Consider the following 22,064-nt stretch of genomic DNA (forward strand, 5'->3'; position numbering starts at 1 on the left):
CCCAGAGCGTGACTCTCGGCCGATGGCCAATCGGAAATGCAATTGGAAAGCGTACGTATCGAATCGAATTTATTTGCTATGCACTTAAGTAACAGCTTGATTCTAGGCAGGATTTCGACAATGTTCCTTTGCGAACACTCTTGGAAATCCTCAAGCCCACAAGCCCTGGCGCGGCACTCCAGCTGCGCTCGCCAGGAGGCAGAGGTAGACAACGTGTGAGTGAAGGATCCTGTGGATCCAGAAGGCACTGCAGCGGATTCAGCGCTGCCTGCACATTAAAATTGCATAATTAAGCCAACTTATTTCAGGTCGCCGCACATCTAGTCCCTTGGCGGCGGGCCACGTGGTCGCAGGACGCTCTCGAGCAGATTCGGACCGGGCTGGTTCTTGGGCCTGGGCGTTGGCGTCAGCGAGCGTGTGTGCGGTGGAGCGTCCTCCTTCTTGTGAACGGCAGAGGTGGCCGCACGGCGCAGGCGAATCTTCTCCTCCATTTTGCTGGGCACCATGAAGCAGTTGGACTCCTTGTAGACCGGCTTGCGGCGATCGTTCCAGGGGAAGGTCCACACGATGGGCGTGAAGTCGCGCCTCCATGGCTTCCTGGGCTTGAACCAGCAGTCGCAGGTCCAGTCCTCCTCGCCAGGAGCATCGTCATCGCCACGCACATAGACACGAACGTAGCGCGAGGACTTGCGGAAGAGGTCGAGGGCCTCGTTAAAGGTCAAATCCAGCGCTGGGACATCGTTGATCTGCGTGATCTCATCGCCGACGCGCATGCCGCCGCGCTTGGCCAGCCCCGTGGACGACACACTGATGATGGTGAGCGGCTCGAACTGGTCGAAGCCGCCCGACACCTCCATGCCCCACATGGCATCGTAGAAGCTCATGATGCGGCGATCCGTCTCCAAGGTGTACGTCATCTGGAGCTCGTACTCGACATTGTCGAACGCCTCCGAGTCGTACTTGGGCACCTTAATCTTTGAGTCGAACATTTCTGATCTCAACAGTAGGTGATCGATCCTCTTGTGTCCCTGGCAAATGGAAACTACAACTGAAGCTGCTGCAAGTCGCAAGTGAACGTACGTGTGGCACTGTCTCGCCCAGCGTCAAAGTTGTCTGCCGTTGGGGGTGTGCATGGGTTGCTTTTATAGCCGCTAATTGGCAGATTTGGCAGATTTGGCAGCCTCTAACGCGATCCCTCGAAGGCCAATGTCATTGTTGTTCAATCGGTTTGCCAAGTGCAGTGGGCACCATGTACGGAAGGAAATCTCTGATGAGTGTCGGTGAGCTCGCCGATCGGTTCGTTCGCTTTCATGTGCCTTGAGGGGGAAATCAATTCAATTGATTTGCATTTAATTGTTGTCTATTTTTAGTGGCTGTGATTTTGGCTGACGGAAACAGCGGCCGACCCCCAAAGCAGGCCGAAGAGGAAGAGGAACCCATGGCCGCATTTGGCCATTGAAAGTGGAGCCGCTGCGAGAGCCAAGGGAAACGAAAGCCAACCAAGACCAAGTGCACTTCCAGCTGCAGCTCTTCTGCAACGCTACGGCAAGTGCTAACAACCTGTCCAAGCTTCCACGCGATTTGATTTCACTGACCTCAATTGCAGCCCGCCGCTGGGGGACTGGGGACAGCTTCTGCCTGGCGACTATTGAATTATTCATTTGGTCAGACCAAAATGCAACAAAAGAAGAAGGAAGACCAGCGACAAAAGTCCATAAAATACTCTTGTGGCCAGCTACGAGGGAGAGCAGCGTCGAAATGGCAACTGGCAACTGGCAAATGGCAAACAGTGACAACTCGCCTAATTACAACGAGTCTTTGGCTCTGGAAACTGCAGCCGCTGCAGAGTAAATTTGTCCACTCAAAGAGTGCTTGAACCAACACAAATTCCTGGCCTGGAGAGTGGCTCATGCTGGGGCTTATGCAACGGCTCTGTGATGTCTGCACCCGGGGATTTGCATCGCCGAGCGTGGCAAGCTTTTGTTTACTTGGAATGGAATTTCCAAGCAACAATAGAAAGGATTTTGAGCGGAGTGAGCGAAGCGAAGCGACCATGGAATTGAGGCAATTACTTAGCAGGTGCCAGACAACAATTGGGATTAGATACAAGTAGTGCCTCAGGCAAACTTCATTTGATGCTATCTTCATGTGGGTCACGCTCCCACCCTAACTCTGTCTTTATCGGACATTCAACACTCACGAATTGTCTTCCATTTTGCTATATAAGCGGACGGGTATGTGCAGTGATGTCAAAGTGAATCAACATGAAGCTTCCCCGACTGTTTCGTGAGTATTTAAAGTTATTTAGAAAGCGAAAAGTCGAACCTTTACGTTTACAGTGCTCTGCGGCACCCTGCTGCTGGTGATGCCACTCGCCTGGGGCATACCCCCAGGCTTATTGGAGTATATCAAAAGGCGTGTGACAAGCTAGTTGGAGTTGCTGCAATCTCCGATGTCTTATTGTATTTTAAAAGTTATTTTGAAACATAAATCATGTAAAATACACCGACCAACTGGATGGTTAGTGCAAGTTTCTAATTGAAAAATGAAACATTTGCCACAATGATGTACGGTTTGCTCTGCCTCGCAAACTCCTTGTATGCTCTGGTACTTTTATTTGCAAAATGTATCATTTATTGTACACTTTAATCGTCAAAGCAGCGCAGTTGGTTCAACTTTCGTTCCACGGGCCTCAGCAGTTCGACGGCGACCGAAAACAGTTGGAGGAGGCAATCGGGCTTGTGGTAGATGGCCCTCTTGGCGAATTGATGCACGATGCGAATGTACTTCAGGAAGCTGGCACTACGATCCATCCTGGGGCGGTAGTCGATGCACAGAACCAAGATCTTCAGCGTGGGAATGGAGTTCTCCATCACCAAGGCAATGCCCTCGTTGATCGTCTCTAAGCACTGCAGAGACCTGCTCAATTTATCCGAAAAGCCCTGCACCTGACTCGTGTGGCACAGCTGGGTGACGATTGAATGATGGCTCGAATCGGATTGGGTTGGACAGAGTAGGGGCATATACTCACAGACATTAGGCTCAGCAACAAGGAGATCTTGATCAAATGCATTTTTGGGCTTTCAATGTCTTCGTGCGTGTGCGGCTTGACGGCTTGACGGCTCCAGACCCAAAGTTTGAGCCAGCAACAGCAACGTGCCCTATATATAGGCCACAGGATAATGCCATTGGCCATGCACGCGGCCATCGCAAATGATGAATTTCAGGCTATTGGGAGCGCATTCCCGACAGCTTATCCATAATCCATAGCGAATTGAGTCCGAGCAAAGCGAATGAAGTCTGACCTCGAATGGAAACCCATTTCTGATTGGGTAATCTTGAAGCCTATCGGTTGATAATTTGTAAGCTCAAATTTAGATTATGGAAAGCAGCGGAATTCGCCTTTAAGATATTCCTTCTAGCTAAAGTTGAGTGCAAATTTCTTGTGGAAAAACTTAAAAATTTGATTGCTATTTTGGCATGGAAATATGCTCTCGATTTATTGCAATTATATACATTCGTATATCCCTTCTAGAAGATATAATCTTTCTCTTCCAGGCATTCCAGCTGCTCGATTTGTTCGGAATATGGTCTGATCAGATCCGTTGCCTGGGTGACCAACAGCCTCAGGCACTTTGGCCTCTCCAAGACGAGCCGCTTGATGAATCGATAAATGTTCTTCAAGTACCAAATTCCCGTTTTTCGCTTGCCATCCTTCGGGGGTAGAGCCGTGTAGAAGGAGCATATCTGCATCTCGTAGACCGCTGGAATGATATTGGTGATCAACTTTGCCACCGTCTCGACGCCCACCTGGGCGCACTTGCTCAGCTTGCTCCATTGATCGTTGAGCTTGGCCTGTGCTGTGGCTTGCCTCGGCACCAGACAGATCTGTGGATCACGTTAACTATGCTTCAAAAATGTCGCTGAAAATACTCACAGCCAAAAAGCCCAGCAGAATAATGGACCTGAGCACGTTCATTCTTCGTTTCTGGTCGGTAAATGGATATGCGAATGAAGTGTCTGCCCGATCAGCTGTCCTATTTATAGAGCCTCAGACAACTGCATTCGTCAAGCTTTGGGCCATTGCTAACGTTTCCCTTTGCACTTTAATTCATGGAATGCATAAATCTGTTCAATTAGATTAGAGCTTCGAGGTGTGGAAAGTATTTTCAATGCTTATATAATAGCCTAATGGGTTCTGCCTATGGCCTTGACGGTCTGTCGCCCCCAGAGATTACAAGGTCAAGGTTCGAGAGAAAAAATGGTATAGGAGCTCAGCGAGAAGTAATTCATTTCTAGTATACCCAACTGCTATGTTTGTCCCATCCTTAAACCAACTAAAACTTCGAGGAAGAATTTCTTTGCTTCAAGTAGAGCGCAGGAGCCGCAGCTCTAGGAATTTATTTCAATAATGAAAAACGCATTGAAAATTGAATTGTCCACTAGGCGAGGCAGTTCAAGGCATCAATCTTGTCCACGAATGGCATTAGGGCGTTGGCAGTGCCCTTCAGGGGATCCAGCAGGCAGCTTTGCTTCTCGTAAACGGTTTTCCGCAGCAACTCGTAGAGGTTCTTCAGAGTTCTAAGGTAGCTGGACTCGGTATTGAGGATCGGCTCGTAGTCGATGCACTCGTATAGGGAACGCAACGTGGGGATGGCATCGCGCAGCAATCTGGCATATGCCCGGGCGCCAACATGGGTGCATTCCACCCAAGAGTCCCAGCTCTCGGAACTGCTACGATGGGCCATAGACAACGCCTGACAGATGGGGGATTGTTAGGTAACTAGAGACTCAGCTGTGACTGACCTTTCGCTGCTCTACTCACAACGAACGCGCTCAGCAATAGGGCGGCTTTGATCAGATTCATGCTGGGCTCTCTCTTTGGCTTGTCTCTTGATGCTCTCGGCTAAGCGGCTGCAGACCAAACGTTGCAGCCAGCCGCAGATTGTGCTCTATTTATAGGCCACAGGACAATCGCATTCGCAGTGCTGGCTGCCTGCTGCTAACAATTAATTTCACGCCCTCCAAGGTCACGCTTCTGGCGATTTAGATTTGGATTTCCATTTGGGAAAACAGATCAGCTTTCTTCTTCAAGTGAAACCCTTTTTATTGCGAGCTTTTGTCAACATAATGGAGGCTTGACAAACAAATAGGAGCACTGCAAGGAGCTCATCTTCTCCAGGTTCGGACCCAGGACGCTCGACAGCGTCATGTAGGCATTCAGCAGGCAGGTCAGCCGCTCGCCCATCAATGCCTTGTGCACAAACTGATAGATGATCACCAGCAGCTGCACCCTGCTCACCCTGGCAGTGCTGATCTTGGGCGCATAGCCCACGCAGTTCAGCAGCTCCTTCATCAGCGGCATGATCTTGGCCGCAACACTCGCCGTGAGCTCCAAGGCAATCTCCACACAATGCCCGACCTTGACCAGATTGATCTTCTGCCCTGCCGTGGGCGCAGTGAAGTGCAGCAGCTAAAAGTAGGGAATGGGAATGCTAGTAGCTAGTAGCTGTAGCTGATGGCTGCCAAGTCTCAGAACTTACAAGCAGACAGCTGAGGAGCAGCGCAACCTTCACTCTGTGCATGCTGGGGGAAGTGTGTGAGCAATCGTCATGGTTTGAGCTGCTTATATACAGAGCTGCTGGCTGCTCTTTTATTTGTTCTCTACAAGTCTTTGGGCATGCAGGAGCTTGCCACGCCCAGGTACATGCATCTATAGGTTTTCAGTCTCGCGAAATGCGGCCCCAAAAGTTTCTTCACCGCCTCGGCCACATCGAGCAGACAGGAGGGACTCTGCACGAGTTCCACCACGAACTTTGAGGCCACCTCTTTGAAAGTTCTGCCATCGAGTGAGGTTACATTCTGCGAGGTCTTGAAGCCCACACACTCGAACATTGTCCTCGCTATGGGCGTGGCCCCGCGGCTGAGATCTGAAGTCGCCTGCAGTAAGATCTGAATGCAAACGCCAATCTGCTTGAGGTTGTACGTCTGGGCATGCGACAGTAGCTGCAAAAGGATTCCAGGATTAAAGAATTTCGTCACTCTGTTGAAGCATTTATTACCAAGAAAAAGCTCAGAACTACAGCAAACCGCAGGCACTGCATGCTGGCGAGAACTGTCTGGCGGCATGCTTGAAAACCCAATTTATATGCTGCCATAACAGTCGCTAACCCACTCGTGGCAGACAGCTTTGCGGCACACCAATGTAGCTGCACTGATGGCGGGAATAATTGCTCAAATGGGGCTCCAGGATGTCGCCCACTGCATCGGTCATGTTCCACAGGCAGTCAGGGGCCATGGCCACGTGTTGCAGCAGGCTGAAGCCCATCACCATGGCCATTTGTACATCGATGCTCTCCAAATCGACGAAGATCGTGAGGTTGGTACACTTGACGAGGTCTCTCAGCAGTGGCATGCCAGTGCTTGCAATGGCGGAAATTGCTTCCAGAAAGATCCGCCAGCAGACGTTCATGACGCCCAGGCTGTACTCCTCACCATACAGAAGGGGGACCATAAGCTGTGCCGACCCAAGGATTACTTTTTCATTATGTGCAGCCATAAATGTACTTTCGATTCTCTCACCAACAGACAGCCAAGCAGCCGAATCAACTTCATGCTTGCCATAACCCCAAGCCACTGAAGGAAGGAAGGCAGAACTTATGATTTCTTTATACGTAAAGCTGTCGCCTGACAACAATCAAATCGATTTCATACGCTTCTTCATTTACTTGAGACTTATGTCTAGGGATAATCCCTAGTTGTTCAGGCACTTTAATTCGTTGATCGTTTTGGCAAACGGAGCAAGCAGATTTTTAGTGTCCTGAATGGTGCTCAGCACGCAGTTCTGGTTGCGAACGACCTTTTGAAGGAACTGATAGGCCAGCATCAGCAAGGCCGGCGAGTCCAGACCCTTTGTCTTCAAGGGCGTGAACTGGGCGCAGGTTGCCAGCGACTTGATGGCGGGCACAATCTTCTTGCCCATCTCTGACGCTATTTCGACGCCCAGGTTAAAGCATTTGCCTATCTTTTGAATGTCCATCCCCTCACCGGCACTGGCGGTGTTAACGGATGCCAGGAGCTGTAAAAGTACATTTTGTATGATTAAATTGGATTGGTTTGGTTTTCAAGTGCTTTCTCACTTACCATCAGTGAACAGACGACGAATATGATCTGGATGGACTTCATTGTGCTACTGAGGAACATCCACTGGCACTTTCTCTCTATTTATAGGGATATATGTAGGTAGAGGACTGAGCAGACAGTGTGCTGTAATAACTAAATGGAATATTTAATCAATGTTTTGCGGCTTGCGGCGGAAGTGAAGTCCCCCCCTACCCTACACGTGTCAACTTACGTCTCGCTCGACAATTCGCTTTGGTTTATGTGAGTGAAAAGTAATTGATCATTTACAGATTTTATTTAAAGCCGTTTTATTTTATGTTTCTTTAATAGTGATACGCCCAGGCATATATCGATTGGTTTGATTATACATACACATAGCATAGGTTTCTGTTTGTCTGTCTGTTTTCCATTCCCACTTTGCCGAGACATCGCCTGGCCCTGGCCCTGGCTCCGCCTTTGGTTCGTTCCGCTTTGATCTGTTAACTTTCATTCGTTACGGTGGCCGGCATTCCATTTCCCATCGCAAATATGTATATCCGATTTACATATAGGGGGGGTATACACACACACACATATATATATATATATATTTAGATAGATTTTGAAATGTATTTTATGTACTATATATGCGCATATATAAGTGGAGCTGCTGCTGTGGCTCGCCCTTGTGTGTTGCTTTGTCTTTGTGGTTGCCTTTGGGCCAAAAAGATTGTTGGATAGATAATAAATACATTTAGATATATATATCGTGTCGTGTCGTACAATGGTTAATTGTAATTACAATTCTCTAATATGTTACAATTTGAAGTGAATTCAATAGTTTAACAAATGTTACATTTCGCTACAATAAACACAAAACTCAAGTTCAAACGCGGCCTGCCTTCAATTTCAATTCCTGCCAATCAAATGCTTGATCCAATCTCCAGCTTAAACAAACGCTTAACGCTCCGTGTCGCAAGGATACAGAGGAAAGCGCTTCCCAGCGACAACATGGGGAGCCTCTCACAGCTTGTGATCCGAGCACAAGTGAAGCTCCTATTGCCCGACCTAAGCTCGTGCTCTAACCTAAAGCAGAATACCGGAATGCAGAGAATGCAAGTGGCGCAAAGCAAAAGTTTCAGTTTTCAGTTTTGAGTTTTGAGTTTCTTACTTGGGGAAATGTACAGGTGGCCGTGGCCGTGGCCGTGGCCGTTGCGTGGCGTACTACTCGTAATTTTAGTTTTAAATTATGTTTTTATCAAAACTACAATTGGGTTTGTTTCGTATTTTGATGCTTGAAGCTTTGCAGGTGGTTCCGAGTGGGAGCATAGAGAAGCGACAAACCAGCTTTGTGGTTCTGTGGTTTTGTGGGGGGAAGGGAAAAGCCTTAAAGCGGTCAACACTTGATAATGTTAAATGGCAACTTTTACCTATACATTTATATAGAGAGCAGGGCAGCAGGGCCATTCATAACTCCTCTGTAAAATAGCTGTATATATTTCTTTATCTTTATATATCTGTATCTGTATCTGTATGTAGAACTAACAAGTAGTCGTTATGTTTTGTTTTGTTTTTTATCGAGATTTCGCAATTCTGAGCTGAGCTGCACGCCTATATCCTATATACTGTACGGTCTGGTCTCCTCGCTAACACACACACAAATGATTATTTTCTTTTTTTGGTATAATATTCCTTCTGCGGCATTCTGCTGATTGCCCTGACTTTACGTTTCGCGATGCAACAATATTATGCTTGAAAATTTGTGTATAAACAGCAAATATATAGAGGGGTTTTATACAATAATTCATTAAATATATATATCGTTATGTGTATATAGATATAGTTTGTCCACTAAAATGCACTGTAAGCACTGCGTAAACGTCACATAATTGAATCGCAAATAATCAAATACTCGTGTGTGTTGTTGTACTCTAATCGATCAACATAATATCACGTGGAACACCGAAATAAACTAATTGTTTAACTAAACGACAAATATTTATACAATCGAAACACGAACTAAAGCTATGTACACAAATACCTCCAGAATAGCACGAAACAACTCAAACAGATGGATGGGTTATGCCTGCCTGCCTGCTGGCGCTGCCAACTAATTACAAAATACGATAATCCGTTTGCCGTTTGCTCTTTTCACTCTACTTAATAATTACGTACGCTTTGCATTTGGTTTGCTCTTTTGTTTGCCTTTGCCTTTGCTCTACAATCTCTATGTGAAAATCTCCTGCTATACCGATGGAATCCTTTTAGCTTTTAATCGGTGGACAGCTGCTGCCGCCGCCGACCGATCAATCGGCTGGCCAGGCTCAAGCGCTGTAGCCAGCCATAGCCTGCGTCTCAGTAAACCAAAACGGACTCCATCGTGATCGTATCTCATTTGTTCGCACTGTTTGCATTCGCGGCGCTGCTGGCCTGGATCTGGGAGGCCGTCTGGCTGGCCGGCTCCAAGGTGCGTCGCGCCAGGCGGGATCTACGCGAGGAATAATCACATTAGAAATACTTTTTTAATGGCTGAGACCCTCAAGCTTACTTGATCTGACCAGCCAGCAGAGGATTGATGGCATAGAGCCAGTCGTGCACCTCCTTGTCGCCGAGTGTCTGCAGCAGATAGCCACGATGTTTGGTCACCACACTGCAAAAAGAGAGTTTTTCGTGTAGTTTAAAAGTTCCCTTCCCTCCGTGTGCACTTGAAGGCTTACCTGAAAGTGTTTGGTATCTTGACCATGGCTGCCTGATCCTCGCTGCACTCCACCTGAGCCGTGGCCAGATTGAGAACAGCCCGCTCCACGGGATCCTTCTCCGAGCGATAGATAAACACATAAGGACGTCGCACAGTCTGCAAGGGAAATCAACGATTAGAAGGGAATACCCTGAAGACACAGTACAGGTACAGTACGTACCACCCAGCGTTTCTTCCAGCCCGAACCGCCGTGTTCCAGGACATTCAGCAGTCCCTTGCGGGCCACCACAGGGCTGACGCGAATCTCCTCCAGCTCCGGCACGTACAGCCGCAGGGGCAGAATCGGCTGAGTGGCTGGGGCAGGTGCCTCCCAGCCATTCGGGGCATCGGCGCGATCCGGCGAGCATAGCCTGAGGGGAAAGAGTTGATGGAAAAGTTAGTCCAAGTCACACAGGGAGGCTGTTTGGCGGTATAAGGGGATTTGAGGGTTCTCTGGATAGAACGGAAAAATTACCTGCGTCGAATTACAAATTTGTTGTCTCTAATTGTGTGTAAAAGAAAACCAAAAAGGAAAACAAACAGATGTAAAGTAAAGATTTGAGGATTGTTTTTTGAGTCTCGTTCGAGTTTTGTTTGGTTTTTTGTTAGTTTAGCGATTGAATGGAATCGGATGGATGGGCAGTTAGGGTTTCAGTGAATGCTCGGGTTGCTGCTGCTGCTGCCAGCGTTGTGCTCATGGAAATGGGCGATGTGCTGGAACCATACCGAACCCATACCGGAACCCATACCATATGGAACCCATTTCCAGGCCTCTACAAGGCCTACAGCAAGAAGTGGCCACACATCGAGTGTTTCAATAGAAAGGAAAAGCTTTGAGGGAGCTACACAGAGTGCTGCTGTGACTTATGCAGCGATGAGTGATGCTTGAGGATGGGTGTGGTTGTGGATTTATGTTGTGATCTTGGGTGTGGTGCCAATTTTGTTTGTAGCTAATAAACCAAGAACGCCAGATGGATGCAGCAGAAGCTCTAACTAAGATGTGTCTGTTGGAATGTCTATTTGGGGGCGACTACTCACTCCATGGAGTTGCTGGAGATGCAGCTGACGGTCATGTCGGCGCAGCCCTCATCGCTGGGCGAGACATCCGACTGGGTTTGAGTGTCGTTAGCCTCGTTCTTGGCAAAGCGTCCAGCTACAGAGGGGAAAGAGCAAATCATTAGCCAAATATTGATAAAGAAACCCAATAAATGTTCGACGCACCTTGCACCAGCTTCAAGCACTTGAGCATGAGATCCTGCTCCCGTTGGTTGTACTCGCGTTCTGGCAAGATTTGTTGCGGATCCTTGACCGGCGTTTGCGGCGATTGTGGAATGACCATGTGCACGGGAGAGGTGGCCGCACGGGCAGCCAGATTGCAGACATCCTTCTCCGTTTTGGTGGTCGGATTCGGGTTGGTGTCCATGCCCAGGCGCTCGCGCAACAGCAGCAGATGCCGCATGCGTCCCACCTCCTCGAGGCGCGTCAACTTCTCCAGCTCCCACTGATGGTCGAAGATCAGGGAGTCGCCGCGTGGCCGCCAGCCATGCAGATTCTCCTCGCCACGCACATACGTGGAGCTGGTGTCCAGCACGCGACGCTGCCGACGCTGCACACCTGTGGAGATGTAGGGGAGATTGGGCGGGTCAGAGAGTGGTTCTGTGGAGCAGCTACAGCGAGCGCTGGCTGGCGGGATACGACGAGTACAACTACAATGAGAATTGCTACCTGGACTACCTGCTTCAGATGCTCTACGCAGCGACAGCTCGTACACGCCGGACAGTCGATTGGCCTCCGGATTGCGGTACTGCCCCGAGAACAGATGCTTCAGCGAGCGGGGACCGGTGCGAGCGTCGCGTCCATAGATCACCATGCTCAGATCCTTCGTAACGATGGCCGGGCGAGCGCAGTTCTCCAGCTGTAAGAATAAGTGCCATGAGTGCTGCTCCAAGATTGGAATTGTCTGCCTGGACTCACCTCCAAGTAGGCGCTGAGTGTGATGTAGATGGTCTCGCCGCCCTGCGAGACGCGATTGAGCAGCGCCGAGTTGTGCAGACTCGAGTCCCAGGCGGCCTCGAAGCGATAAAAGGAGCGATCGTCGCCGGGCACGTCCAGCACTTCGCCGGGGAACAGACCCAGCGAGAGCACGCACGCATCCTCATCCTGTTCGTCGGAGGACTCGGGTGTGTTGCGTATGCGTCCCACCACCAGCTCATTGATGTCCTTCCACTTCACCTCGGGCGTGGGCTCGTGCACAATGGTGATGCGAATGCGTCGCTGGATGCCCTGATGCAGCAGGAAGAGCCCGCGGCAGGGAAGATCATCGCTGTGTTCCACCACCTGAGAGGGCGACTCGAGTAGGATTAGTATCAAGTCTGCTCCTATTGGCTTCTCCACTCACCGATGGCACGTACTCTCCGTTGGGTGCCAGTTCGCAGATCTCGAACCACACCAGAACATCGTGCTTGGCCAGGACCGTGGATGAGGGTGGACAGGGCAGTGGCCCGAACTTGGGACTGCGCACTGGCTGACTGATGGGTATGCTCGGGGGCAGCATGCGCCTGGGCGGTGGCCGCGACACAAACTCCTGCTTGGCATCCTTGTGCAGCGGATGCGTCTGGTAGTGGCCAAAGATCTTGAACATGATCGGCTGCGTCTTCAAGTACTCGATGAACGACTTGGTCACGGGCACAGTTATCTAAAAAACGAAGATTAAACTCTGCTCCCAGGGAAATCGATTATTTTGGCTTACATTCTGCACATGGTAGAAGCCCAGAGGTGCGCCCGAGGCCGAGTTCTTGACGGGCTCCGTGGAGAAAGCCTCCTCATGGCGATGCAAGAAGCTGCGGAAGTGATTCTGTAGAAGTTGCAACAAAATAGAGTTATTTTTACCCACTTGAACTGACAGAAGATGTCTGCGTACTCGGCGCCAATGCCAGTGGCCTGCAGCACCGTCACGCGGAATGTGAACTCCTTGCCCACCTGCAGATGCTCGCCGGGCTCCTCGGCATTCTCGGGGCACTCTGAGGCAGAGTTTGAGTCAATGCCGCGTCCCGAGTCAACATCCTCGAGCTCTGCTAAGGGGAGACAGACCAAATCTTAAGTTGGGAAGAGGACAAGTGGCTTGTGGAGATGGAAACTCACCCTCCAGCTTGCTGTCGAGGCCACCATTGTCGATGTAGCGCTGCACGTCATCCTTCTCGTTGAGAGCGCGGTACTTGGGCTTGGCATCATCCTCATTGAACACCAAGCGGGCCGACTGCTTCACTCCGTTGTTAAAGTCGATCGACTCCTCATCCAGCACCGGCTGCACGGCGATCCTTAGGTAGCCCCGCACATCCCCACGCTCGTTGACAATGGCCACCTTGTGCACCAGTGGCACGGGATAGAGCAGGTTGCTCAGGTAAATGAACGAGCGTCCGACCATGCGGAACCAGGGGAAGCGATCGTAGAACGGATCCCCACCGGTGAGACTCTCCACGTTGTAGTCCGGCGAGGTGGGACTCATCTCTGCCTCATTGTGGTACATCTCGCGCATCAGCTCCAGGCGTTGTCTGCAAAATGGAGCAAGGCAAGCAAAATGAGCTCGAGGCATGGCAAGGCATGGACATCCACGAGTATCAGGCAAACAATTGCGTACGAAAAGAGGGTTGTGCAGCAGTTAGAGAGAGAACAAAGCTAGATTCAAGCCATGCACAAATCTACAACTAAGGAGACGACAACTTCGGCTACAAACATTGCAGAAAGAAAGCTACAGACGGGGCGGCAGACGGCTACCCGTTCGAGCATCGAGCATGCCAAGCACAAAATAAGCAGAAAAAAAAATATCTAGTCCAAGCAAACCTAGAGGGTATCAGATTGGCCAACGTCAGACGTGTGGCCCTTTCCCTGACACTTTTAACGACTTCGTGGAGCTGGGACTGTGCCTCCGGCTGTGCCTCCACTTGCGGCAGCTGCAGCTGTGTTGGTCCGCTATAGGCCTCGATGCGGGACGTATCGAATAGCATGGATGATGGCGGGCTCTCGACATTGTATATCTGTCGCATCAGTTCGAGGCGATATCTTGGATAGGGTCGAAATGATTCAGGATTTGGGGTTGGGAATTGGAAATGGTTTTGGGTACAATTTGGAGTGGGTTTTGGGGTTGTAAGAGAACCAAAAAAGTACAAATCAACATTTGTTCAAGGCCTTTAGGGGGCAGGGAGGGTTGATTGTTTCAGATGGCGATGATCATTGAGGCGTAAATGGTGGCGGTGGCGGTGGCGGTGGCGGTGATCTGCGCGCGAGGCAATCGTTTGATATGTTCTAGAGCACTTTGACTGGAAACTAGAACTAGACTCAATGAACTACAACCACCATGCACGTACCAGAAAATGAAATCAAACGAAAACGAAATCGAAAACGAAAAGAAGAGCCAACAAGTCAAAAGCCAGCTTCAAACTTCAAGAACGAAAGTGCACAGAACGAATGAGTGTGAGGAGGAGCAGGAGTGGCCGTGGCAGTGACTCCTTTGAGGCTTTGAGCTTACCGTAGCTTCTCCAGCGACCAGTAGTGAGTGGCTCCGTTCTTGGTGTCTGTGACTTCGACGGCCACCAGGGTCTTGGACACGGGCGGTGCTCCAAACTCGTCCTCCTGCTGCAGCGGTGCGACACTCGAGGCCAGCTCGGGTGGCAGCGGAGAGTACAGAGTGTCGGTCAAGAGAGTGAATTGGAATTGCACCTGCAGGAGGGAGAGCAGAACCATTAGCCATCTCATCTCCAGTGATGAGCTGCTGCTTACCTTCTTCTTTAGTTCAACGGAAATGGCATTGGCCTCCTTGAGGAATATGGCATTGCCCCAGAGATCATCGCGCAGCGAGGTGAACTGATGGTAGCGCCACTTGCGGAAGGCCCAAGCGGCCAGGCCAGCCTCGCGAGCTGTCCAGCACGACTCGTACATGGGATTGTCTGTGGACGGAGCGGGGTTAAAAGCTGCACTTCTAAGAGACAAATGTATTTCACTCACTGTAGACATCCTCCTCTTGATGGAAATCCTCCGGGGAGTAGCTGCTGTACATGGACATGGTCATGGACTGCTCCTCGACCTGCTTCTGCAGTGCATCGATGCGTGCCTCGTAGGTCTTGCGCTGCTCCTCGAACTGCTGGTCGGCCTGCAGCTTCTCGCGCTTGTACTGCTCCTCGAGGTTGTCGAGACGCTTCTTCATCTCGGCCTTGAGGTCGATGCCCTGCTTCTCGAGCAGCTCGCACTGGGCAAAGTTCCAGTCCGGTGCGTCGGCCTTCTCCTTCTCCTCGTTCTCGGCCTCGTTCTCGGTGATCTTCTCGCGCAGCTCGCGTGCCTGCTCCGGATTGGTGAAGCGGAACACGTGATTCTTGCCCAGAATGACACGCGAGCCGGTCTTCAGCACCTCCGGCTCCACCAGCTGGCGTCCGTTCACATAGATAATGGCATCCTTGTGGGGCAGCAGGGTCACGGTGCTGTTGCGGTTCTCAAAGGTGCAGTGCTCCTTGAGGATGTGCGACCCGGACAGCTGTATGTCCTGCGGCACATTCGCCTCGTGGGTGCCCAGCCGCGTGAGCCCGTCCTTGATGTAGTACAGCAGACACTCGGACAGGTTCGGGTCCTCGTTGAGGTTCACCAGATGCGGCGTCTTCTTGGGCGAGAACACGCCCACAGTGATGCCGTCCTCCTTGACGGCCACACCCATTTCGGCAAAGACAGCCTCACGCTGCAGGCGAATCTCCTCGGTGCGCTTCAGCTTCTCCTCCCAGGTCTCATTGAGTTCTGCGGGGGGAGAGAGGATTAGCTGGGGATTGTAGTCCAGTCATTAGGGATTGCCTGTGGCTGATTACTCACCTGCAATGAGCTTCTCGCTGGCCTGCAGCTGATCCACGGCCATTTCCGTGGTGGAGCCATTGCGATTGCGCGATTTCGATGGCGACTTGATGCCCGTCGTGGACTTGTTCAGCTCATCCTCTGCAAGTACGTGAACGGGTGGGGTATTAGCAGTTGGAATCTAGAATCTGGAATCTGGAACCTCTGACTCAAGGACACAAGTCACAAGCGCAGTGATAAGCGTGCTATGTAAGGCACCAAAATATGCAATACATATATGTATATGTATAGGATATGTAGATACAGATACAGATTGGATAAAGTAATGTAGATAGCGATACGAAGAAAAGAAGCAACTGCCAATTGGGTTGGGTTTTGGTTTTGGTTTTGGATTGGCCTAACTCTGGCATGTCCACGTCTAGCCCTAAAGCTGCCAGGACTGCAAGGAGTGGGAGCCTGTCACTTGTCTGTTTTTTGGGGGGCAACTCAAAGGAAAATGCTGCCGCAGCAGCAGCTGTTATATGTGTGTGTGTGTGTGTGTGTGTGAGTGTAGTTGTGTGGCAACATAAGTAGGACTTGTTGGTGATTATCGTATGGGATTATGGATATACGGTTATATGTCCTGAAGCGATTTGTTTAGAAGCTTTAAGTAGATACGAAACAGCAGCACATTACAGACGCAAGTAGTACACACACATACATAAAAGTAGATGTAGGATATGTACAGTGCGTTTCAACACTGTAGGAGCACTCAATATACAACTCTAAGCTGCGAAACGCACTGCACACAGCCATGTTGGGGCGTATTTTGGTTAACATTTTGCATGTGAAGCCTTTAGTTTTTTTGTTGCTTTTTTTATTGTTTTTAGCGCTACTTACTATTCGCATCGCGCTTCTCGCACACCACCTTGCCATCGGGTCCTAAACGAAATAGGGTTTTGGGTTGGTTCTTTGCTTTGCTTTGGTTTCTGGTTAAGGTTCTGTTTAAGGTTTCGTACACGCTAATCAAGGACTAGGGCTAACTTAGGATTTTGGAGAGCGTTTCTCTTGTACATATGAGCGTCTGTGTGTTTGTTGTGTGGACTTAGGTTTAGGCCTAGTCGTAGATATTCTAGCTTAAGCTTAGTCTGCTGGGAAAATGCTTACCTTCCTGCACCTCAATGCCCTCGGCCTTGAGCAGATCCCGCAGCTTCTGTATCTCCTCCTTGAGCTCGCGTATAAGCTTCGCATTGGCATCCTCATTGACCACTGCCTTGCACACAATTTGCTTGGCACGATCCGCATACCTAATGGGAGCATTACACCAATTATTTTAGACCCTAAATGTAAGGAATAATCCCCGCAGGCATACCTCAGAGTGCTCAGCGTCTCGTCGTAGTTGATGTCCGCCGGGGAAATGGCTGCTATCATGGCCGTCTTGGAGTTGCCACCGAGATTCTCGCGCAGCAACCAAGTCAGTGCCGAGTCGCGGTAGGGTATAAAGTCGGCCTTCTTGTTGTGTTTCTTCTTCGATGCCTGCAAAGGGAGGGATTCAAGTGTCAAAAGGGGGGCCCATGGCAACCACAAATTTCGAATAACTTACAGACTGGAAGGCCAAAGGGCAGCGGGCAATGGGCGTAAAAGAATTATTTAGCATTCAGTTTTGGTCAAGATGAACTTCGATCTTAGCTGCTAGAGAGACTTACGACTTCGGCCAGAGCGGAGATGACTTTGCCCAGCGTGGTCAGGGACTTGTTGATGTTGGCGCCCTCCTTCAAGCGTGTGCCCTTGGCGCCAGTGGAGTCGGCACGCTCCGAACCGGCCAGATCCACCAGACTGATCTTGGAGACCTTCTCGGTGGTCAGATCGGTCATTGTGTCGTGGCGACGCTGTGTAAAGAAGATGGTGAAGACGGCATGCGAGCGCGAGCTTGTCTCGTTCATGTTGGTGGCGGCCACAGTTCTAAGGAGCAACACATTAGCAGGCATTCCCAGTGGAAGTGGCTTCACCGTAACCTACCGCGCCTTGTTGCCCTCATCGATGAGGTCGTGTATGTCCTGGTAGTCGGTTACTGCCAGCTTGGACAGATCCTCGACGTAGGGACCCAGCAATGGATGCTCGCGCACCCGCAAGTTGCCCTTGTTCTTGGGATTCAGCAGATCCCGCACTCGCTCGCAGTAGATCTCCATGTAGGAGACCTCAACCTGAGATTTCGATTGTTATCTGTATGCCATTCTCTGTGGATAAGGATTCTCTGACTTACCGAATACTTGAGCTCATCGTTTTCGGTTTTGTGTATGCGACTGAAGAGATCCTGGCATATCATGGGTATGATGCCCTCCTGCTGCTCCTCCTGCCTGCCCATCATGGTGTAGGACTTGCCGGCACCGGTCTGGCCATAGGCAAAGATGCACACGTTGTAGCCATCGAAGGAATGTTGGAGCATCTCCTCGCCAATGTCCTTGTAGACCATCGTCTGTGTGGAAAAGTCCGAGTCGCGTGGCTAAAAGGAAGAAGGCGGAGAGATTGTATTCTCCCATCCGAAGAGCTGACTCTGTGATGCGAAACTTACATCATGGGACCAGTAGGAGTAATCAAAGTTGAAACGCTTCACCGCCTCACTCGTGTTGGGCGGCACCTTTGGATTGGTTATGGCTGCCAGAAAAGAGCAAGGATTACAAATTACAATTACGGTCTATGGAAGAGAGTGTGGGTGAGTGGGTGAGTCTCTTACCCGTGGTGGCCCCGGTCATCTCGATGATGCATTTCGACTCCCTGCCTATTTCGCGCGAGTTGAAGGGGCGCACTCGCACCGCCACCTTAACCGACGACATCTTTGGCTCTGCCTTGTCTCGCGCTGCTCCTGGGTGTTGTGTGTGTCTCCTGCGGGGCTGCGGTTAACTGGAGTGGAAGGGTAACAAATTTCATATTATAAAACACATACAAATCCCTGGAGTGCCCTGCTGTCGTTTCATAATTGCCTCAACTGAGTGCTGGGCATAGAATTTGCTATGAGTCATTTCCAGGGCAAGTCGCCAGGGAAATTCGAATTGTAGGATTGTGGGTCGCATATGTATAGAGAGTTCTTAGCCATAATAAAGGAGCATCTTTAGCTGGGAGATCGTTATGTAAACATTTCCCTGCTTAAGAGTGTCCAAATACATAAATTTCTTTAGTTCCTTTCCTTCTCCCAAGTTAGTTTTACTTTTATTGAACTTTGAAGTCAAGCAAATAGTTTTCCCACCCTCTGGGACTTGCAGTTATGTTGGGTTGGGTTGGAGGAACATTCCACAATATATTTGTACTCTTTCCACACGCTCTTTTCTCCTCCACTCTTCTCTGCTCTGCTCTGCTCTGCTCTGCTCTTCCAGGCAGAGCATCGACGAGTGTCGGCCACTCGAATGAGTCATCAAGCAGAAAACACACAATCACACACCCACCCCACACATACACATGCATTTACTGTAATCTTTGGTTCCATTTACCTTTTAGTTGCTGGCTTACTGAAGGAAGATCTCCCTGGAGTTGCACATATTCTCGTAATTCCAATGAGATTCACTTTTAATGGTTTTTCCCGTAAATGTTTAGCAACGGAATGGTTTTATAGCCTCACACAATTTGAATACCGCACTGCAAGTGTTTTATTTGTTGTTTTTGCTCTTCGTACAATGAAATTCTTTTGCTTGCGCACAGTCGTGTCCTGAAATATGGAGACACTTAGCTTGAGACCTTTGGGACAATTCCAATGATTTTGATTCTCCACTGCGCAACTCTCTCTTGAGCGCGCTCTCTCTCTCTCTCTCTCTCTCTCTGTCTGTAGTTCTCTCTCTTTCTCAATCTCTCTCTCTCTCTCTCTCTTTGTTTACCTGAGCAAAAATATATTTTTTGTTTATGTGCGTTTTGATGAATCTGTCACAGCAGGCATGCAACAGTCTGCAGCAGGATTGAGGCAAAAGTCTCCAGAGAAGCCCCTGCGCAGTGCAAGAAAGTAGAGAGAGAAAGAGACAGAGTGACAGGCATAAAGAGAGAGGTGAAACATGCTAAATATTTGTGTAATGTTTTAGTTGAATATTTTCCATGATATGCAGTCTGAGGGAAATCATAGAGAATGCAAATTTATGTGAGAAACTAGCAATAGAAAAGGAATGCAGCTTGCAGGATGATTAATATGACAGAGAAGCGCGAACTTGCCCTCAACTCGAACTTGTTTAGTGCTCATAAAAGGTTTCACTCGAGACAAGGCAACAGCCAAGGCAAAGGACTAAACAAATCCTTCACTTTTATGGCTTCCTGTGGGGCAAAGGCAAGGCACGCCAAAGGCAAGGCACTGCCATGGACACGCTCGTAGCATAGCATACATATTCTTCGCTCAGGTCGTCTTGACCTTTATTAATAAATTTTCATGTTGCCTTCGCCACGGACACACAGCGGACGAATCTCTACACTCTCCAACCACCCACGGACGACTCTACACACAGCAGCGAGCGGAGCGAGGCTAAGCACATGATTCTGGAGGCCACTGTGGCGATTGGTTGAGATGAAAAAAAAAGAGGAGAAAAACGAAATGGAAATTATATAAAAACTGAAACTGATGGCAAATGTCTTGAGACTACGACTAAATGTCACACGCGAATCGATGAAATTTTGCAAATATATTTTTGAAGCATTTACCAATTGATTTTTCGTTTCCCCTTTTCTTTTTTTTAAGCAAGATTTAGATAAGCCCTCAGATTTATTTATTTAAACTCAAACTCAAAAGGATTTCTGTTTCAGGAACATTTGTGGCTGTTCCAGATAGTCCTCTTGCTGCTGTTGTGGCTCTTGTTGCTGTTGTTCCTGTGTGTAATTGAATACGAGAACAAAGCTGTCCAACATGGATCGCTTTGAGGTCGTGGCAAATATGATGGATAGCACCAGAATTGTTGTTAGCAATAGGGCAAAAAACAATAGGTAACCAAAAGCGCACATTCGCGTAGCTTTGTTCAAATCCTTTCTTTACTTTTTATATCCTAAATGTAACATATACATTTGTATCCACATACATGTACTATGTGTGTATTTGTGAGGACGGGGTCTGGGGTCTGGGGTCTGGCTTTCTGTATAACAGAGAAAATTTTGCACTCCGCTTGGGGGAAAAGTTGTACTATGATTCTTGGATTATTTTTGGATATTTCCTTGTTATTTCATGGTGGATTTTCTTTACTTGGCTGCGACTTGAGCTTTGTTTTGTGGGGTTTTTTCACTGGGAAAGAGGAAAACTTTCTGCCTTTTCTTTCTTCTTTTCTGCACAAAATCGATGGGCAGCCAGAACTGTGGCACGCGCACGAGTCACACGATTCAAATCGAGACCAGAACGAACTGCACCCGTTAAGGGTAGACGACACAGTGAATCCGAGAGTCACATTCGAGTTGGGTCGGGTCGAGCTGCCAGGATTGCGACTGCTGCTGCTACGACCAGCCTTCCAGCCAGGCGCATGCGTCCTGAGCGGGCCAAGGGGGGGTGTTCAGCACAGTAGCTGGAGGGGGGCAGGCAGTGCAAGGGTATGCCAAAAATTTGATCAATTTCATAAAGAACTGCGGGCCCCGTCATCGTTTAGACACAAGAATTTCATTAATAAGTCAGGTGTGCACACTGTCCCTGTCCACCACTGTCAGCCGCCGGTGTGAGCCGCCCCGTCCGCCCGCCACTGTTTGTTTGATCTTATTATGAGCCATTCCGCTGTCGCTGCTTGCTGCTTGCTGCTTGCTACTTGCTGCTTGCCACTGCCCCTTGCTTGGGCAGAGTGACTTCTCCCCTGATGACGTAAAATGAATTGTGAATTGTATTCCACATCTACATACATCCACACTGTGCTGCTTTTTCAAGCTTCTTTCCACTTTTCCTATTGATTTACCAGCGCCTGGCGTCGTCTTCCCTCGAGTGGGGGTGCCTGACGCACAGCACAGGACGAGCTCTGGCTCTGGCTTTGACTTTTTTATGTTACTGGTAGTTTCATTTGTGTGCTTCTCCGCCGTAATTGCATTGACATTGAAATCTGACGCTGCCGCTGCCGCTGCCGCTGACAAGGAGAGTGACAAGCAAGCGCTATGGGGCGCCACGGAGTGGGTGGAGCTGTCCAGAACAATCTTACATTGATGGCGTTGCTCTGCGTATGCTAGTACTTTGAATATTAATGTATGTTTAACGAGTTTCCCGTTAGCTTTAAGGCCTCTATTGGACTGTGGGTGGTCGGTGGCGAAATGTATTGAGTGAGAAGTCACTTGAGTCCTGGCCTAAAAGTCGAAATTCTTTGAATTTTCCTTTTCTTTCAAGCACAAATGAAAACAGTTCTTCTCTTCAGTTCTTCACTTATATTTATTTGGGTTTTCAAAGGTAATCTTATGCAATAGTCCTACCAGATACGCAGTTATAGACTCA

At 49.3% G+C, this 22,064-nt stretch overlaps 9 protein-coding genes across 17 annotated transcripts; all 9 read right to left on the reverse strand.

The window, feature by feature from the left end:
- Positions 1-52: 52 nt before the first annotated feature.
- On the reverse strand, positions 53-1,116 carry LOC117590067. The gene has a single exon (XM_034282401.1). The coding sequence runs from the start codon at positions 987-989 to the stop codon at positions 321-323; it is 669 nt and encodes a 222-aa protein (XP_034138292.1). The 5' UTR covers positions 990-1,116; the 3' UTR covers positions 53-320.
- A 1,449-nt stretch (positions 1,117-2,565) lies between these two features.
- On the reverse strand, positions 2,566-3,160 carry LOC117590081 (accessory gland protein Acp53Ea). Its single transcript, XM_034282425.1, has 2 exons — positions 3,032-3,160; positions 2,566-2,966 (listed from the first exon to the last, which is right to left on the reverse strand). The coding sequence occupies exons 1-2, from the start codon at positions 3,071-3,073 to the stop codon at positions 2,646-2,648; spliced, it is 363 nt and encodes a 120-aa protein (XP_034138316.1). The 5' UTR covers positions 3,074-3,160; the 3' UTR covers positions 2,566-2,645.
- A 321-nt stretch (positions 3,161-3,481) lies between these two features.
- On the reverse strand, positions 3,482-4,083 carry LOC117592234. Its single transcript, XM_034285869.1, has 2 exons — positions 3,938-4,083; positions 3,482-3,888 (listed from the first exon to the last, which is right to left on the reverse strand). Exons 1-2 carry the CDS (start codon positions 3,977-3,979, stop codon positions 3,532-3,534), a joined length of 399 nt encoding a protein of 132 aa, XP_034141760.1. The 5' UTR covers positions 3,980-4,083; the 3' UTR covers positions 3,482-3,531.
- A 273-nt stretch (positions 4,084-4,356) lies between these two features.
- On the reverse strand, positions 4,357-4,952 carry LOC117592237 (accessory gland protein Acp53Ea). The gene is made up of 2 exons (XM_034285872.1): positions 4,826-4,952; positions 4,357-4,757 (listed from the first exon to the last, which is right to left on the reverse strand). Exons 1-2 carry the CDS (start codon positions 4,865-4,867, stop codon positions 4,443-4,445), a joined length of 357 nt encoding a protein of 118 aa, XP_034141763.1. The 5' UTR covers positions 4,868-4,952; the 3' UTR covers positions 4,357-4,442.
- Positions 4,953-5,082: 130 nt separating this feature from the next.
- On the reverse strand, positions 5,083-5,621 carry LOC117592235. Its single transcript, XM_034285870.1, has 2 exons — positions 5,544-5,621; positions 5,083-5,473 (listed from the first exon to the last, which is right to left on the reverse strand). The coding sequence occupies exons 1-2, from the start codon at positions 5,583-5,585 to the stop codon at positions 5,123-5,125; spliced, it is 393 nt and encodes a 130-aa protein (XP_034141761.1). The 5' UTR covers positions 5,586-5,621; the 3' UTR covers positions 5,083-5,122.
- Positions 5,617-6,670, reverse strand: LOC117592233. 2 transcript variants are annotated; one of them, XM_034285867.1, is made up of 3 exons: positions 6,583-6,670; positions 6,063-6,517; positions 5,617-6,006 (listed from the first exon to the last, which is right to left on the reverse strand). In XM_034285867.1, the coding sequence occupies exons 2-3, from the start codon at positions 6,156-6,158 to the stop codon at positions 5,665-5,667; spliced, it is 438 nt and encodes a 145-aa protein (XP_034141758.1). In that variant the 5' UTR covers positions 6,159-6,517; positions 6,583-6,670; the 3' UTR covers positions 5,617-5,664. Both variants share the same exon structure in this region, with proteins under 2 accessions (XP_034141758.1, XP_034141759.1).
- Positions 6,671-6,702: 32 nt separating this feature from the next.
- Positions 6,703-7,265, reverse strand: LOC117592236. The gene is made up of 2 exons (XM_034285871.1): positions 7,144-7,265; positions 6,703-7,078 (listed from the first exon to the last, which is right to left on the reverse strand). The coding sequence occupies exons 1-2, from the start codon at positions 7,201-7,203 to the stop codon at positions 6,755-6,757; spliced, it is 384 nt and encodes a 127-aa protein (XP_034141762.1). The 5' UTR covers positions 7,204-7,265; the 3' UTR covers positions 6,703-6,754.
- Positions 7,266-7,405: 140 nt separating this feature from the next.
- On the reverse strand, positions 7,406-19,244 carry LOC117592222 (kinesin-like protein unc-104). Of its 8 annotated transcripts, XM_034285848.1 has the most exons (28): positions 19,132-19,244; positions 18,381-18,547; positions 18,219-18,301; positions 17,910-18,149; positions 17,666-17,850; positions 17,353-17,608; positions 17,250-17,252; positions 17,019-17,182; positions 16,814-16,953; positions 16,547-16,588; positions 15,689-15,808; positions 14,840-15,616; positions 14,615-14,781; positions 14,364-14,554; positions 13,679-13,897; positions 12,980-13,389; positions 12,732-12,912; positions 12,588-12,678; positions 12,237-12,533; positions 11,813-12,175; positions 11,564-11,753; positions 11,060-11,452; positions 10,877-10,991; positions 10,314-10,340; positions 10,020-10,209; positions 9,819-9,955; positions 9,650-9,751; positions 7,406-9,589 (listed from the first exon to the last, which is right to left on the reverse strand). In XM_034285848.1, the coding sequence occupies exons 2-28, from the start codon at positions 18,478-18,480 to the stop codon at positions 9,493-9,495; spliced, it is 5,280 nt and encodes a 1,759-aa protein (XP_034141739.1). In that variant the 5' UTR covers positions 18,481-18,547; positions 19,132-19,244; the 3' UTR covers positions 7,406-9,492. The 8 variants fall into 8 exon arrangements, with proteins under 8 accessions (XP_034141739.1, XP_034141740.1, XP_034141742.1 ...); XM_034285849.1 differs by lacking the exon at positions 16,547-16,588 and having other exon boundaries at positions 12,732-12,909; XM_034285851.1 differs by lacking the exon at positions 13,679-13,897 and having other exon boundaries at positions 11,573-11,753; positions 12,732-12,909.
- LOC117592239 lies at positions 19,222-21,049 on the reverse strand. Its single transcript, XM_034285873.1, has 2 exons — positions 20,318-21,049; positions 19,222-19,346 (listed from the first exon to the last, which is right to left on the reverse strand). Exon 1 carries the CDS (start codon positions 20,612-20,614, stop codon positions 20,399-20,401), a length of 216 nt encoding a protein of 71 aa, XP_034141764.1. The 5' UTR covers positions 20,615-21,049; the 3' UTR covers positions 19,222-19,346; positions 20,318-20,398.
- Between the last annotated feature and the right edge of the window lie 1,015 nt (positions 21,050-22,064).

Source organism: Drosophila guanche, unplaced genomic scaffold (genome assembly GCF_900245975.1).
Source record: "Drosophila guanche unplaced genomic scaffold, DGUA_6, whole genome shotgun sequence".
Classification (NCBI taxonomy): domain Eukaryota; kingdom Metazoa; phylum Arthropoda; class Insecta; order Diptera; family Drosophilidae; genus Drosophila; species Drosophila guanche.